Here is a 17,811-nt window from a genome sequence, read left to right as displayed (position 1 = left end):
GCTCTCTCTCTGCACTTCAAGATATGTGCACCTTAATGAACCCCTTGTCTCCACTAAGGTGTGGCTACATCCCAACTGAGCTGAGGGTGAGATTCAGGTATGCACCTTTCCCACCCTGAAAGGAAACCCCCTGCAGTATCTGGCCAAGGAGAAAGGCATCTGAGCCCAAATCTCCTCATAGGCTGGATGTCTGGAAGACCAGAATTCCAATCTTCAACACGGAAGGTATTTACTCAACAATGTAAACATGTTCTCCAGGACCAAAAGTTCACACTGAAAGAAATTTCACAACTTTCCTGTCACCTAGTCCTCAACATTGCCCAGTTCCTTGTATGTAATATTCCAGGACTTCTTTCTCTTAGCAGTGTCTCATTCTTGGGTCAGCAGCAAATGTTCTAAGTTCATTCCTTTGTGCCCAGCCCAGTGAGAGCTGTCACCTCCTCTTACAGACCCTGCTCCAGCATCACTAATGATACTATTAAAAAAGGTCGGTCACCTTCTTCAGGAACTCTACTGTTGACCTTTATCTTGATACTCCCTATCTCAGCACTTTTTGCTTTCCTTTGGTCAGTTCCTTAAACACACAGTAAATTGTGTACTAATTACCTTAACATTGAAATAACCCAGTTCCTTAGGGGAAGAATATAAAATCCTTTACCAAAATCCTGATAACTTAGGTCTAAGGCATTTCCTTATCTCAAACCCCAGTTATTTTCCTAGCAAAATATAGCACGGTAGTTTGGCACAGTTCAAATAGGAAAACATATGTTGCATGTTGATTTCATTTTTCCCCCATGCATTTAATTAATCTTTCCTTTAGAACTTACTTTAAACAGTATTATTGGTATTATTATGATCAAACTAAAAGGTCCACTGTGGCCCAGATAACTTTTGCTCCTTTCTTTAAATATAGATTTGCTACTTTTCATTCCTAATGTACCACCCTAATTAGACAGATTTATTGAAAATCCTTTTTACTGGATTTGCAATGTCACATCTTTCAGAAGTCTGAGATGGAAATTATCCAACTTCCCAATTTGAGCCCATTAAGCTATTTGAGTTTTTCCATTTGCCCTGTTCCTGTTGGCTGGCTCCTTTGTCTCTCTGATCACCATAACACTCCTCCCCATCTCTTTAACCTTTATGGAATATCATATGAGCAGAACTGGGCAATTTTGAGGACTAGTGAATACAAAAGGGATGAAATTTAACACAAAACACCAGCTCATGTGGTTAGGGACTAACAAAGAGAATTTTTTTTCCAATGTGAACTTTTGTCCTGCAGGATATTTGGATTGTTGAGCAACTGTCCTCTGTGTAAAACAGGGATAATTCCACTCTTCAAAATCCTTTATGGTTAAAGATCAAGAAGTACAGTACTCAGATACTCTCTTAATGGGAACCACTTAAGTACCTAACACAACCCAATGCACCTGGATCATCAGCTACCATAAATCAGCATCACCTCTTCAAAGTCCGTCTCATGACCCTAATCTATACTCTTAACATCTGAAAAATGTTTTTCTTTTTTTGGTTTGTTTGGTTTTGTTATAATATTTCTATCATTAAATGACCGCTGGGCAGAAAGAAAAGGTATCTACATTATAAAAGCTCTTTTGCATATTCGAAGATATGCACTGATTAATGGAAACACAAAGACACAGAGACAAGAATCATACATTCGTATTGAGGCAGAAAGATCTTTTCAAGTAGCTTTTGTTATCCAATAAAATTAGCATAACTGTTTCATCCTATTAGAAAGTCTAGAAATACACTTAGGAAGCTCTTTTCAAATGTCTGCTGTTAAAACTCAAAACCAACAAAAGGTCTCAGAATTAAATAAAGGCTGTGACAAGAGATTTTCAGTGTCTTTCACCCGATCTGGTGGGATATCTTAACAGGATCCACACTACTGTATACATGGGACATCCTTGGCACCTCCATTCCTATATGGTGTTTCAGCTTGCATGCTTATGATAAGAAACAAAAGAATCACAGGGCACAAGACACTTACTTACAAGGAACAGAAGTGGGATGAAGCAGTTTCAAAGCCTGAGTGCATTTCCTACTATCTGACAAGAGATGCTGATAATCACCAACATAATAGTTTCCTTCTCAGCACTGAGTGCAGAGTCCCTCCAGAGATGACTGAGGTAGAACTGCTGAAAAAAAGCAGGTGGGGATACTGGAAAAATCCTCCCAGCTCTGCTTTAAGGGGACATGAGTGATGGTTTTCCCACTTCTCTGTCATCGCCAAAGCACTTCAGGTTACTGCAGCTTGTTCTGATGTTACATCCACTGAAGTCAGAAACAGAAGTGGGCACAGACCATAGCAGGCCACTCAGTAAGGAGAAATCTCACCATGAGCCCAGCAGAGCAGTAGTTGGCATGCACTAGACTGCCACAGGGTCTAAGTTATTTCTAACTCAAGGCTTCCTAGCTGGTCTAGCATTTATTTGAGAGATTGTGACACTGTTACTTGCAGAATGTAACTGGAATGGAGGTAAAACAGGATGCAAAAACCTTTTCCAAAAAAGCCCCCAGCTGTGCAAATACCTTTCTACACATGCACACAGACACACCACTTAGTGGAAAATATCCTTAATTAATGCTAAAATTTTATTTGTTTATCTTCACTGCAGGTTCAAACTGAGACTGTAGAACAGTTGTTTCAAACATTGGACAAACTTGCTGAATTCTGCTCGAGAGAGCTATGCTGACATCTCTGTAAGGTTACCCACGATAAACTTGTATCATAGAAGAGTCAGTAGTAGTGACCTCTCTGCCCTTTAAGCTTTGTGTTTTAATGTCTCCTCTGTTCAGTCTAAAACTCTGTTTGATCCTATCAGTCACCAAAAAGGCAGGGCTTCATACCAGACCCTGTGCTTTCCCCCCATCTTTCTGCTCCACGGCTTGGACCATCCCCTGGACTCTTTCTTCAACAGCCACTGGCCACCTCCTTCAAATTAAGCTTTCTTGGCCTTTTTGTCACCTTAGATGATCAGTATTAAGTACTTCTTGCCTGTTCTTGGTCTTTTATCACCCTCTTTATCTTTCCTTTCCTTTCTCCACATGCTGATGTTATCCACGCTGCATCCTTTCATTCACAGAACTCCTGCCCTGCATTCTCTAGCTGTTCCTGCCCTGCTACCCCAAATCCCAGCTGATCCACACCAGTTGGTCTCTGCTACGTCTCACACAGCAGAGCATCCCTAATGCCTGGTTAACTTTCTCCACTATAAACGCATTGTTTCCCCATTCAGTTCTGTTTGTGTCCTAGACCTACTACTCCAGCTCAGCACAGTTAAATCTCAGACTCACAGTCACAATCACCTCTTTGCCACATTTGGCTCGTTCCTCAGACCCTCCCGCCTCCTCAGTCCCTACTTCAGCTGTTACACAGGATTTCACCCAGTTTTTCCAGGAGAAAAATGACAAACTATGATCTTCTTCTTCCAGCAGCTTTGCCTTCTGCTTCCTCTTCCCCTCCTACAACTCCTTCTTCATTCTTCTCTCCTACAGATGAAAAAACTGCTACATGGCTCTCTTCCTTTCTTTTATTTGCCACTTAGCCAGTCTTACCCTACCTCCTGCCTTTCCCTATGGACATTCTTGTGCTGTCTTCCCCTTGACCTCTCACGCCCCTCTGTCTCTTTACTCTCATAACACAAACACCATTCATCTTAAAACATTTATTTTCCTCTATAAATGCCATGTCTTTTCCTATCCTCCCTTTCATCACCAAACTCTCTGAATATGCCAGTTACAAACACTGCCTGGAGTCCTCCCCACTAGTTCAGTGCAGCTTCCTCTCCCTTGCAACTGCTGCTGCCAAAATCTCTACTTAACGTACTGAGCAACTTTCAGCACAGTGTGAATGCTCTGTTCTCATCTGCTGCAACATATTAGCTACCTGCAGTAGTCTCCTATGCTGCTTTAACCTGAAGTGGTGTCTTTCTTCAGTTACCATGACATTACTCACTTCTCTTGCACCACTTTTGAATCTGTTCCTTTCGCCTGCCCTCCAGAAGATACTTCTCTCAGCTCTGTTGGAAGTTCATTGGGCTCTTCTCTTTCCGTATTTTATTCCTTGATAATTTCTATCACAAACATGGATTCCCCTATGAACTCCATGTAGCAATTTCCAGGCTCACTCCTCTAATACAAACTTGTCTCTCTAGGTCCATACCCGCAGCATCTCTAATACTCCCTTATAGACATACATATATCAAACTCAGCTTATCATAACTAAAACAGAGCTCCTAGTGCTCTTCTTCCTTCTTTAATATATGTTTTCTTCAGCAATCCCCCTCTTGATCATCACAGACAACGCTATTACTTTCCTTGTTGTTCTGGTCAAGAACTGAAGCAACATCTTCATCTCGTATCTCTCATTACGTACATAGATCCAGGGATGTCTAAGGTTTGCACATTCTTTCACCATCCAGGCTCTCATCACCTCATGCCTTTATTACTTCAATATTTCTTTTTCTGACCTTTACAAATGTGATCTTGCCCTCCCTATATCCATTTAGGATGCTGCTAGAAATATCATTTTGCTAACACATCACTCTGATCACGCCATTTCTCTTAGCAGCTGTAGACCGCTGTCCCCATATCTACTCATTAGTGTAATCTACTTGTCTTCATTAAGGAAATGTCACCTTCTTCCTACAGTCAACCAAAGAGGTCAATCCCCATCACCTACTTATCAATTTTTCAAGCAGACACGACTCATGATTTTTCTGGTGCCATCCCTCAGTCTTTGGAAGACCATCCTGTAAACATCCGCACTTTTTATTCATTATCCCTCTTTACAACTCCTGTAGGAATCCCACGTTTTGTGGTGCTTACAGAAACATGGTTTGTCTCCTTGTGTTCTAAAACCACTACTGCTCACGCTGAACATAATTACTTTGTAGTCTCCCTGTACTGCCTCACAGAGCTGCGTTACTCGCCAATATTTAAAGCGCAGCCACATGTCAGAAGGACAGGGACGTTTTTCTGATCCATGATTTCTGATCCATGATTAAGGCTCATAAATCCGAGGGTAGGACGCTAACTGGTATTAATAATAGTGAACGAAATCCCTATTATACTGCTACTGAGCTGAGGTATGAGAGATTTAGTCACTTGCCTCAGGTCATGAAGAAAGACTGTGGACTGAATTCTGGCTTTGTAAGCCCCTGCCCTAACTGCAGTACTACCTTTCTTTCATCTATTCTGGTAGTTATCTACAAAGGATTATGATTTCAGCAGGCTCAGCTGGGCAGTTCTGAATATTTATTTATGGAAGAATTAGGCTTTATGAGAAAGAAAATGGAGAAATTTCCATTTTTTAGTCTGATTCCTCTCCTGCAGAGAAAGTGCGTTGGAGTATTTTCTTTTCTTTTAAATGGATCCTATTCCAAATGATCTGTTAAGGGCACTTGGATTCCAGAATCAACTTTTTTTTATTTATTTATTCCTTAAATACTAAGAAACACCATCTCATTTCTTTCTTTTGCTCTTAAAGAGGTGAATGTGTAGTCAAGGGTTCCAGCAACACTTTGTGAGCAATGAGCCATTAAGTAACTCACATTATAAACGATCATCATTATTTTTGCAAAACCTACAAAATATAAAGGCTTCTTTTTTATTGGTTCTGCAATAGTTAATGAACTCATTTCCCTCTTAAAGTTTTTCTGAATGCACAGAAATACTTTTTCAATACAAAAAAGAAATATTAATGTGGATTTTTTATTGCGGGAGACGACAAAATAGTTCAGACCGTTTCATCTCTATTTAAGCAAAATAATCCTTCAAATTTTTGTCTTTACAGTGAACAGAACACATCTGCACACTTACTAAATCTTTCCTCCACACTCTGAGAAAATTTTTTAGCAATAGTTAGAAAGGATAAAAATGCTGAGATTTCTCGAAGGGATTTGGATGTCCAATTAAATGAACACGAATTAGGCATGCAGTCCTGAAGGCAGCTCTGCAAATATCAGTTTCTCTTGAGAAGGGCATGATCCCATCATTTTTACTCAGGCAAAATTTCCATTTGTCTTCACTGGCAATTTTGCTTGAAAGCCAACAGCTTGATTGAAATTTGCCCTTTAAAAAAGCATGATTAAAAACAGTAACGGCTCTGTTAAATTACATATATGTTCTTAGTATTTTTAGCAGATATATATTATCAAACTAATTATCTCAGATGTGTCAGAGGAATGTGTCAGGTCCTCATTACTTGTGGTAAAGAAACTTTTTAATGAATTGCTATTTAAATTTGATGCAATAAAAATATTAAAATTGCTTATTCAAAATATGATCGACCAAATCCTCTTGGAACTCACATGTGTGAACCAGTGATTTCATCCACTAGATGATTTTAGAAAATCCCTGAACAAGAGGATGTTTTTGCCATATCTCAGTTATTTGAGTTCCAGTCTTACATCCACAGAATAAGAATAATTATGGCATCAAAAAACCTGCAAAGGCTGAATACCTAGATAGCCTAAGATTCAACTCAAATGCTGTCTACTGCTTAAATTTCACTGGATGCCTCCAGGAGAACTCCAGCTGTGACAGGAGGGAGCACAGACCTTGCACTGGCCTTCCTACCCAGGGACAATTTTAACCTCAAAGGAAACACTAAATGCCTGAACTTGCTGCATCACCACGTTCAATAAAACATTTACTATTGACTTCACTAGGATCAAAATCAAGACTTCAATAAAGTCCCTGTTATAATGTGATCATTTGGAGAACTGTTGAGATTTCAAGCACAGATTTTAAACAAAGCCTTTGGATTCTTCAGTGTATGAAGGATACATGAAAAAATGGCTGTCCTAATTTACCTGGCAAACCCACTTCATTTCAAAAGTCCAATCCAGAGCATCACAAACTATTGCAAGCAGTTTTACAAAAATAAATCATTTCAGTCCTAGAGATAGCTGCAAGTAGCCTCTCTTCAGGCTTTTCCATTTGTGTATAAATAACCCCTAGTGACGGCTGGAGTAGTCCTGCTAAGCCTTTCTTCCTCAGTTGTATCTGACAAACCAAAACAGAGAATGCTTTCATCCCAGAAATCTTGCATATTATTTGAGGTGGAGGTAGGCTGCACAGGAATTACTTAGGGGTTTTTTTTTTTCAGTGGTGACATGGGCTAAGTATACTCACAATAAAATGTTTTAAAAAATAGGATTTACTATGAATTCCACGGATCTCGGGGGAAGAAGGAAGGTAAAAGGAGGGTTGAAATAATAAGGTCATTGTAAATTCTATTTTTTTAAATAAATTGGATTCCAATGGCAGACAGCAGAGCCCATCCAGTCAGGTTTAACTGGCAGCCTTCCAAAGGCAAGATGAAAGGTCCTCTGAGTAGTAATTGTCTAAATGGAACAGACTCTGGTTATTGTGCAACTTCTTCATCTACTTTATTGTATCTTTATAATTAAATGATGTAATTCCTTTTTTTGCTTTCTTGTTCTCCTCTCAACTACTGCGGGAAAGCATCTGAGCAACATTGCCACAGGATGCAGACAGTCTCTGTGCCTTCCCGTTCTTCTTTCTGGGTCACTACAAGTCGTATACAAGGAGTGGTGAGCTGCTGGTTGCCAAAGCAGGACATAAAGTCTGCCTTCTCCCATCCACAAATGGACACTTACCTGCATTCCAGCTCTCTGCTTGCTTAGTGGTGGAGGCGGTTGGTTCTCTGGGAGTGGTTGCTAGGGTGAGGGATTGTTGCTTTTGCTAGAAATTCCGTGGTTAACAGGCAAACAGTGGACCTAATAGGATATAGTGAACACCATGTTCAAAGAGGCGTTAAGCAGCAGGGCTATTTAGTTTGTGGAGAAGCCTGGACAAACACCTGAAAATTGGAAGAAGCTTAAAGTATTGTGCTGAACAATCCCAGAGCCAGCATTTCCTGACTCTGCAAGGCTTTAGGGATCAGGAGTGAAACTCTGGTCCTGAGATGCTAAAAAACTTGATGAGATGCGAAAGCAGAGGAACAGCTCTGTTAGCTCTTTCTTTTTGACTGGTTCTTCTGTACCAGAGTGTTTTCCCTCAGTCCAAGTTGTCCATTCCCAGAAATAAAGACTATTCAGGTGAGGAAGAACATCAGTTTGCATGTTCAACTCCAATAATTTCTTTATTGACTGTAATTTCTGTTGTTTCTGGTTTGATTTTTTTTTGCCATGATGACAAAGAGAACAAATTAACTGCCTAATTTTGATGCAGCTTTAGAATATCCTTCAGGCCTTTGGTCTCATCTCATGCTTGCCTGCCTCTCCCTGGTTATGTTTACTTGTGACAATCTCCTTTAATTCACTGCGTATTTACCTAATTGTATTATTTTGAAGTATGCACATGGGTTCGATGAAAATGTAAAAAAAGTATAGGAGAAATATAAAAAGGACCAACTATTTTTTTATATGCAGGAGTGTCTATTATATCTATGTAAAAGAAACCTAAAGTAACAGATCTCCAGTTTATCTAGCAAAATCCAACCTAAAGGTCTTGGTTTATTTCCCAGAAAGTAAAAATTAAAAATTAAAAAATACAGAATAGAATTACAGAAGTGACACAGCCTATTAGGAGCAGAACTGGTTTTTAAAATCACTGGTATCAGAATACTACCAAGTACCACAGTGCCTGATCCTGCCACAAGTCATTGCCTATAGCTTGTAATAATTTCAGCAGAGTTCATAAGCAGAATAACTGCAGGGTATTTGCAAAGCTAGTTAGGCTCTTAATGACCATTTTTTGTTATCCTTTGATAGACAAATCTACCATTCTCAATACTGAAAGTTTTGCCTAGGGAAAAACGTAGGATCTGTTTTAAAATAAATGGATCACAGATTCTGTCCAGCTTTAAAAACAAATAAACAAACACAATCCAAAACGCTTAATAAAATTTACATTCACTTACCTATAGCATTACACCCTATATTTGAGGCCAGAATCTGCATTAGTTTATCTAGTTCAGGAAGAGGTGTGCTAGGTTAAACTAAGAGAGGAAGGAGAGTTAAACATCCTCTTTTATAAGGTATTTGCCCTGGAGCTCAAAGAGAGAGAGAGTGAGAGAGAGAGAGAGAATTTTATCTGTGGAGAAATATGTATCCCAGTCAGGTTATTTGATTACTACAGGTAGAGAATATCTGCAGCCCTTTTCACCTGCACAGGGCATACTCTCCCCCAGCACCCACCCCTGCAACCTTTAACTCCCAGACAAGTATCTGTCATGGAAGTAAAAACTACTTCTAGTTTTTACTTCCATGACAGATGATGTTGGGATGAACCTGGAATACCTGCCTTGTTTTGAACTCACAGCTGTTCTCAGCACTGGACAGCAACAACACTTACTTCACTTTCATCATGTAAATGAGGATCGTAAAAAAAAAAAATCTCCATTTTTATTTCTGAGCAAGTCAAACACTTTATTTTATCAAACTGCCATTATATTTGCTTTTCTATGTTTTAATCTGGAGGTGCCAAAGGAACACACACCTCTATAGCTTTTGTGTGTGACTCTTCATCATAGCTGAGAGCTATAGTATAGGCAGATCCTCACTGCAGAAAGGCCATCAAATGAACTAAAATTTTGGTGTTCAGTGTTCAGAGTCTCCCTCCTTTAACATTTCTCTCAGTGTACAATGAACTCTGCTAAATGTGTATCAAAGGACCTTTAAAGAAGGCAAGGAGTGACACACACCCGTATTTGCACATACCTCCCTTTTGTGCACAAGTTACACTTCTGACCTTGGGGCAGTGACTCTTTGAAGTGGCTCCCTGGCCACCTGCAGACACGTATGTCCAGGAGCGTGTGTGCAGGAACACCCACTACACCTGAGCCCGGGAATCCCTTGATACCAGCTGAATGCTGGATATTTAGAGTTGGTTCACTAAACACACACTCATTCACACGCTCATATACGCACAGGAACACACACAAATTGCAGCAGGCTCTTTCAAAGACCACCTTCTCCTGCAATTAACCACCTCAGCTTGATTTGTCACATTTTCTCTATGGTTAACACTTAAGCAGAGCTGCCATTACAGATAACCCAGTGTCAGGCAATTTCAGCTGTTACTGGCAGGAGAAACGGACATTCCTGAACTCAGGACAAGGCAGGCAGGGAAAGAGGAACGAGTCTCACTTATTTCAAGATGAAAAACCTCTCTAATAACTGCAACTCCATTTGCCAAAGGTGAGCTCTGGTGACATGTTTGCCCGCTGTCAAGGTTGAATTTGTTTATGCCCCAAGCACAGTGAGCACACGTGGCAGAGCGATCCAGCCCTCCACGGCAGCCCAGCACATACACATCCTCACCTAGACAGGGAATAGGAATGACTCCCTTGGCACTGAAACCAGCAGCAGGGTGTCTGGGGTGTCTGAGTGCTGACAGGCTTTGGACATGTTCACTCGCTCATTACAAATGGGACAGAAGACAACAATCTATTCCATAGGAGTTGTTACACAGCAGATAGATATTAAGGGTCCCTAGCAACATAGACAGGATCCCAACCAGTGATCCAGGCTCCCTGGCATGCCATCTGTTTGTACTGGTTTGGTTCAAACCTGTAACATGCTACTCACCTCCAGCGCTCACTTGCAAAAGATAAGGAACAAAACATATACATGGGCAAACACGTGTGAAAGATCACCCCTCGTGAATAATTAGCTTTGAGCAATAATTCCACTTGTAATGTTTGAAGAGGGAATTAACGCAGGCTATCAAGGGAGTTTAGGACAGAGGACACACTTAGCAGACAAGTATTTTAAAAGACTGCACTGTGTAAGAAACAGTGATTTCACTACGATGGAAATAAACCAATGGGGAATCTTCTGAATGCAACAGAAGAACCATGGGAGGGAAATGTTATCCTGTAGTATGGAGTAACCATGCTGTGGGTAGCAAAGATGCCGTCATCCTTTACTGAAACCCTCAGCATCCTGCAAAAACATGCATCTTCTGTAAACAGGATGTTTAGGCTGGGTTTTACACCTGTGTCCCCTTCCTATACTTTGGATCAAAGAAATGTTTGGGACCATCACCTTGAACCACTACCTTGGGGGAAAAATTAAGACAAGGACCAAAAGAGAAAAAAAAAAGACAGCACAAAAATGCTACAGGCGAACAGATGCACCTCCACCCCAAGAGAAAATTATTCCTTTCTAATAAATTCATGTAAGGTTTTGTAGATATTGAAAATATTCCAAAACATAGCTCAGTGTAAACAGCAAGCTGGGTTTCCTCCTGCTCTTTAGCATTTCTCTTTGTTTACTCTCCATTTGAGAATTAAAAAAGCCTACATGTGAGCACTGCAAATGGTGTATTTCAGGGCTGATGGGGTATTTGGTAAGGGAATCAGAAAATGCAGACATATGTAGCCTCCAATAAAATATTCTGTGCCTGAGCCACCAGGGTCAAACAAAATAAAAAAAAAAATCCAGTGTCTGCTTTATTAATATTTTTATTTGTGTTTGGAAAATAATCTGATACCATGGTGATGGGCAGACTGTATCAAGCGTAGAGAGAAAGACATGAAAGAGACATTCTGGGGTGTGTCTGCTCTCACCCCCACTGCCTTCTTGCTCCCAAACCCCATGTCTCAGCAGTGGAGACCCCATGGGAAACTGCCCTGGCAGTGCTTCTGGAAGCAATGCCCAGCCCAGCCAGTTCACTCAGTGCAAGGAGAGGTATTTGGCTGGAAACAGCAGCTCTCATCTGTGAGCCCAAATGGCTCTGCTCAGCCCCTGCTCATCTCAGGAGGGCCTGGCACGTTCATTTGGTAAAAAAACAGCCCTTACCTTTGGCAATCAGCTCCTCCAGCTCCTGGTCGAATCCCTGTCGGTGGCATTTCCTCCAGAGCCCCATGTTGGTCGAGTTGTACTGTCTGTTGCACTCGTCGACTGCGCTCATAGCAAAGATCTGCCTCCTGTTTCTTGCCAAGAGGAGTTTCCCTTCCCAGCGGTCCAACCTAGACCTGCTGGCCCTGAGAGGCAGGTTGTTGTTGGAGTTATAAATGAAGCCAGGATCATTTCTCTTCGTGGTGATGCTCTTGCACCTCTCTCTGTGCTTCCTGGCATCAGTTTCGTACCAATGGTCAGAGCAGATTGCCACAGCCAGCATGCCCAGGGCACACAGAGCTAAAGACAGGCCAGCATACAGCAGTAACCTTCCAGCAGCCATACCTCAGCTTCACAGAAACACCATGGACATCTTCACAACAGGCAAAGCCCTTGGGTGTGAGACCACGCAAAAACCTCCAGAGCAGCTGTTAGGTGTCACTTGGCAGAGTCTGCCTCAAACATCCCCAACTCCCGTGGCTCACATCCACACTGCAGAGGGATGCTGAGAGCGCTACAAAGTTCTGCCCTGGAGGCAGTCCTGGAGTCTCATCTGCCTCTTCTCCTCTACAGAGGAGACCTGGCGAGGAGAAACACAGCCTTGCACCTCCAGTGGGAGCGAGCCAGTGACCCACCTACACAAAGATGTCCTGCTCCCCTCACCGCGAGCACCAGAGTGGCAGGGGCTGAAGGGATGTATCCCCCGAAGAAACCTGATGGCTGATCAGTCCATTAATCTCTTTCAATCTGGCCAGCTCAGAAATCCAGAAGAGATGGCTTTTAGATCAGCAAGCTCACCACAGCATCATCACAGGGCAGAAAAGTTCAACAGCCTGACATCTCCCACTTGCAAGCAGCCAGTTGTCCCGTTTACAGGAACGGGTGACTTGTCTTTTCTTTGTCAGCGGCTCAGCAAGAGCATCATCGTCTGAACGGTCGGTCACTTGCTTGGGTTTAAAGCGGGGTCGAGGGGGAGGGAGCAAGAGGGGGGAGCAATCTGTTGTTGTTGCTGGCTGCTGCTGCTGCTGCTGTTTGAAACCGTGGTTAAAACATCCCCTCCCCGGCTGGCTCTGGAAACGCGGGCACGCACGGGTCTCTCCCTCAGCAGACTTCGCTGACAGTCACTGGCATCTTGGCTTCGGAAACAGCTCGGCTTCTCTCTGCCAGCCTTGCCATTCGCTCGCCTGCTTTATTCGCCGGGGCTTTCATCCAGGCAGCCCAACGCCGCGCTCCCTTCCTCCCCCGGCGCTCCCGGACAGCGCTCCGGCAGCCTCCCGGCTCCCGCGCCGGGGAGAGGCGGCGGGAGCAGCCGCAGCCCGGCAGGACCCGGCGCCGGCCGCGCTCCGCCCGCTAGGCAGCACGGGGGGCTGCCCTCGGCCCCGGCATCCTTCTTCCACACACACACAACACACACGCTGCTGCCCCCCCTTCCGCTGGGATCTGAAAAGCTTCCTCCGTCCCCGGAGCCGGGATGTGTTGTGCACAGTTTTCCTAACACGGCGGCACGTTAGCCATCTGCAAGATGAAGGCAGGCGGGCAGGGCTACGGCTGGCGGAGAGGATGCTGAGGAGCGGGGAGGGGAGGGAGGTCGGGGGAAACCGAACCAAAACAAACCGGGGCGGAGGGGCGGAGGGGGTGGGGTGGGGGAGCAACACACCTTACACGGGGAGAGGAAAGCAGCCCCTAACTGTTGTCAACAGCTTTCGGTCTGCACCATTTCTCTGCCATATGGCCCGATCTCCACGTCGGAGCTGAGATTTTTAGCTCAGCAGCTTCATAGGAATCGTATCCCCAGCATCAGCAGTTATATTTTCAGACATATTTTTTTTCTCCTTAAATTTTCACTCCCTTTCTCTTTAATGGGAATAACTCACCCATTTTGTAGAGATCAAGTGCAACAGAAGGCGAGCTGGAGTCCCCAAGCTTTAGAAATCTCATTTCACCGTTTTTAACCCAAATAAAAGCAAATCCAGTCTTCTGTATACCTGGGAATCTTTCCTTGTTCAAACACCGAGCCCTGCAGCCTTGGCCGAAGCCTACAGACCGAGCATACAGAGCGCTGAGCCAAAAGCCAGTGATGTCACCCATGCAACGTGAGACTCATTTCTTATTTCTCTATCCTCCTTAAAGATAAACTGCACCACTTCCCAGGCAGGAAATGTCGAAGCCTTACTTTCTTAAGAAGGGAAAATGTAAAACCTGGATTTAGCTGGATCCTGCTCATTCTTGGTCACAAGCCCTTACACTGTGTCAACCAAGTCCAAGACAAGCAGAGTTGTTTCTCACTGCACCAAAAAAAATCCCAACCTACTACATAATACAGAGCATGAGCTTGAAAAAAACCCCTGGATTCGAGACCTTCTGTGTGATCCAGAAGACTGAGGCCTTCATACTCTGAACTGTATTGTTTAGAAAGGAAATAAAAATGGCCATTTCGCTTGCAACAAAAACCTCTGGAACCTGGCACATCCTGATTTGTGAGTACCACAGCATCCTGGAGCTGGCAGAGGAACCTAGTTAGCCCCATCCAATATTTGGCTCCCACACAGCAGCAACTCCTCAGCATGAACAGGAAACAATGCAGTTGCTCCTACTGCACCAAAGAGTCCACAGCCTGATGCCTCTCCACAGATGTGCGCCGTAAAAATGTACATCCACGCTGGATCCTACCAACTTTTGGCCCCTGGATCCCAGGCTGTGTCATCTGAATTGAAAATAAGCACAGCCTTTATTGGAGCCCTGGAGCTGGTGACAGCCATCAGCCCCAAGAGGGGAGTCCTGGGATTTTGCTAGCTTTTAACCTTAGCCACACAAATTATACTTGCTCCAGTGGGGAGATCAGAGGTGGAATGTAGTAGCTCTTTGTGTATCAGAAATACATACCTGGATTTTCCTGTGGAATACAGCTGCAACAGGGAAAAAAAGAAAAAAAAAAAGAAAAAAACCTACACATGACTGGATCATAACGGGTTTTGGCCCCAAACCAAATTGTATTATCAAAAAAGGCAAAATGACTCCTTCCATTTTACCTGGTAAAGCCAGGTCCCAGGTTAACTGGGATTTTCAGCTACGGAAGGATATCTGTCCCATTAAACCATTTTTGGTTTGAAATGTACCATACTCTCTAACCCCCTTGCACGCTTATCAAACTGACAAAGAAAAGTCAATCATCCAAACCATAGATGTTACAGTAATCTGTATCTGCTGAAATAGTTCTATTGCAAGATTTCAGTGTTATGTTATGAATATGAACTGTATCTGGAAAGCTCTAGATAAAGTTAATTGTTTTATTGAAACAAGGCCCTGGTTTAAATTTTTTTAGCAGTAACTTCCCTTCGTTGTTAATACTAAAGACAAATATTTGAGGATCTAAGGTTTCTTTAAAAATAGTTCAGCACAGATGGATCCACTTCTATAACTGGATTTTTCAAGCAACTACATGTCAGTAGATAAAAAGAACTACATTTTATAGTGGGCTTGGAGCAGCCATACTTGTTGTCTGTTCAGAGATAAAATTTAGAGGTTTGCGGTCAAAAAGCTGCTGGCTCCTATGAGAAGATGACGAACAGGTTTCTGGTATTGCACCCACCTAGAGATGAGAGTGCACCTGGATTTGTTTGTCAATTTTTAGCATCAAGTCCCAAGCTGAAGGATGAGAACAGGGAACAAACCTAATTTTACCATTCATATTTTTTGGCTGATTGTTGATTTTTCAATTTAAGCACAAAAGTCTGCTATATTTACTCTCTATTTAGAGTGAAGGGGAAAACAAAATTGTTTTCTGTCTAAATATCCAGTTTACACAGGACTGGGAGACTGGGGCTAAGAGCAAAATGGAGGATCCAGCTACAAGAGCTGTTTTTCTCATGATACTGGCCAAAGATACATTCAGGGATGGAAAAATCATATAATGTAATCACACCTACATTTCTTTCTAATTAAACATGAGGATTACAGTCCAAAGAATCAAGATTTGGTTGGACCCAGAGAGGTCCAGGTGCCAGGTTTTCCCATCACACTCCAAGGCAGTAAGATAGTTTGAGGCAGGGGGACTTTGTACCTGGAGAAGCCAAACTTGTTCCCTTTTCTCATTCTTTAACAGGGATTTGAAAGCCAAAAATTGGCATGTAGTTCCAGGTTTTATCTTTTTCTCTGAAAAGGAATTTCAATGGCAGCTTCTATGCCTTTTTTTTTTTTTGCTTGCATTTGTAGCTTTATCAGATGGCAATCTACATCCTCCTGCAAGTCACCTTAAATATATAACTGTAGGAGAAATTGTTGGATTTCAGATGAACTCCACTTTAAGAATTAAAAATTTTTCTCCCATATCATCATTATTCCTTTCTTTTCAGGAGGGGCAGAATATTTCTTGCCATAGGCATTGGGAACCTTTCCTCTGTCTCTTCCCAGGATTATTACAGACAGCCCCTTCTCAGCACAAACAGATCATTATTAAATTCTCTTCCTCCCACCCCACCCCCTCCTCTCCACAGGAAGGGGGAAAAAACAATCCTTGTCAATCTTCAGATGAAAGAAAGACATTAAAAAAAACCCCTGCATGCACACTTGGGTTACACGGAAACCGCTCCCGACAGTGAATTAAGGGCAGCAAAGGCAGCTAATTCATGGGTCTTAAATCAATCAGGGAGTGAAAAGACAGTTTTGGTAAAAGCTGAGGCTTTCTTTTCTGCAGGTTACGATTTCAGTGATCCAGAGGGAAAGCTAAAGCTCATGGGTGCACAGAAAAATGTCTGAAGGCGTGGGACAGAGAACCGGCTCCCAGTGAGTCTGTTCAGAGCCAATTCCATGCGACGAGCCGTGCGCTGCCCGCTACACCTTAACTACGGATGTTATCTTACAGATAGGGCCAGTCTCCTCTCCATCCCCTCCCGGGATTGTTTCCGCTCTCCTTAGCATCCTCCAGCGACCAGCGCCCACCGCCTCTCAGGAAAGCTCCAGACACAAAGCAAAGCGAGCGCCTGTACCAAGGTACACAGCGGTGGGGTCTTGGGCTAGAAGGGGGGGAAGGACAAAGTTAATGGACAACCAATTGCAATTTGCTCTTTTTCATGTTTTTTTTTTTCTGTTGGTGGTTTTTTTGTTGGTGGTTTGTGGTTTTTTTTTAACATCAAAATGACCTCCACCATATTCTTCTTCTTCCTCCTTTTTTTTTTCTTTTAAAGAAAAAGAATTCAGTGCCATCTAGTGGGGGAGGGGATTGAGCTGCCCATTCCACAGGATCTGTGCTGCTAATTCAGTTATTCAACAGGGAGAGAGAATCTTCAGTATTTCCCTGCTCTGCCTGTGATCTCCACCTCTTGAGAGGTGACGTTTAATTTACATGGGCTCCAGCCTTCATTTTTGTAATGAACCACCTACTGAAGACATAGGAACTCGTGCTAGTGTTGTATTACCTGGGGCAGCACTGGCTCTGGAGGCAGTTTGCTGCTCTAATTACAGGATTTCAAATACAAGACAGTAATCAAACCAAACACAGATATAACAAATTATATCTGCTAATATTTTTTATCATTCCAATGCACCTTGGGTACTGGTGTACGTGAATTCTCAGCATGCCAGCCCTTCTATTAACACAGACATAAAAGATGCTGCCATAGAAGCGTCTTATGATAACTCCCACAAACACTTGACCCATCAGTCAAGCAGACTTTGGGTGTTCAGGTGACTCAGAACCAAGCAGAGGCTCTATAAAGGAAGATCTGAACCAAAAAGCACTGTATAAAAACTTTGCCATCTAAACCCCAGAAGTTAACCACTTGTTAATGTCCCTTCTATTTTTTTTTTTAATAGAAAAAGACATTTTCAGAGGTAAATATCAGCCAGCTGCATAAACACTGGCTAGCCATACACACACACACACACACATGCACACACATAGATTAGGCAGACAGCTGTCTACACACTCGTGTTTATCTGTGCACACACTGGTATCTAGCTGCCCACACCAGCA

General features: G+C 42.8%; 1 protein-coding gene across 2 annotated transcripts in view; it reads right to left on the bottom strand.

Moving 5' to 3' along the window:
* TMEM178B (transmembrane protein 178B) overlaps positions 1–14,323 on the bottom strand; it is a 231,383-nt gene extending 217,060 nt beyond the window's left edge. The window contains exons 1-2 of one of the 2 annotated variants that reach the window (XM_027680560.1): positions 13,498–14,323; positions 11,802–13,355 (exon numbers count right to left, since the gene is read on the bottom strand). In XM_027680560.1, the coding sequence (XP_027536361.1) occupies positions 11,802–12,183 (382 nt within the window). In that variant the 5' untranslated portion in view covers positions 12,184–13,355; positions 13,498–14,323. Of the gene's footprint in view, positions 1–11,801 lie in introns of both variants that reach the window. The other variant, XM_027680558.1, reaches the window with a different exon arrangement.
* Between the last annotated feature and the right edge of the window lie 3,488 nt (positions 14,324–17,811).

Source organism: Neopelma chrysocephalum, unplaced genomic scaffold (genome assembly GCF_003984885.1).
Source record: "Neopelma chrysocephalum unplaced genomic scaffold, ASM398488v2 Primary Assembly neopelma1_59, whole genome shotgun sequence".
In the NCBI taxonomy this organism is placed as follows: Eukaryota; Metazoa; Chordata; class Aves; order Passeriformes; family Pipridae; genus Neopelma; species Neopelma chrysocephalum.
This window is presented reverse-complemented; position numbering and strand designations above follow the sequence as displayed.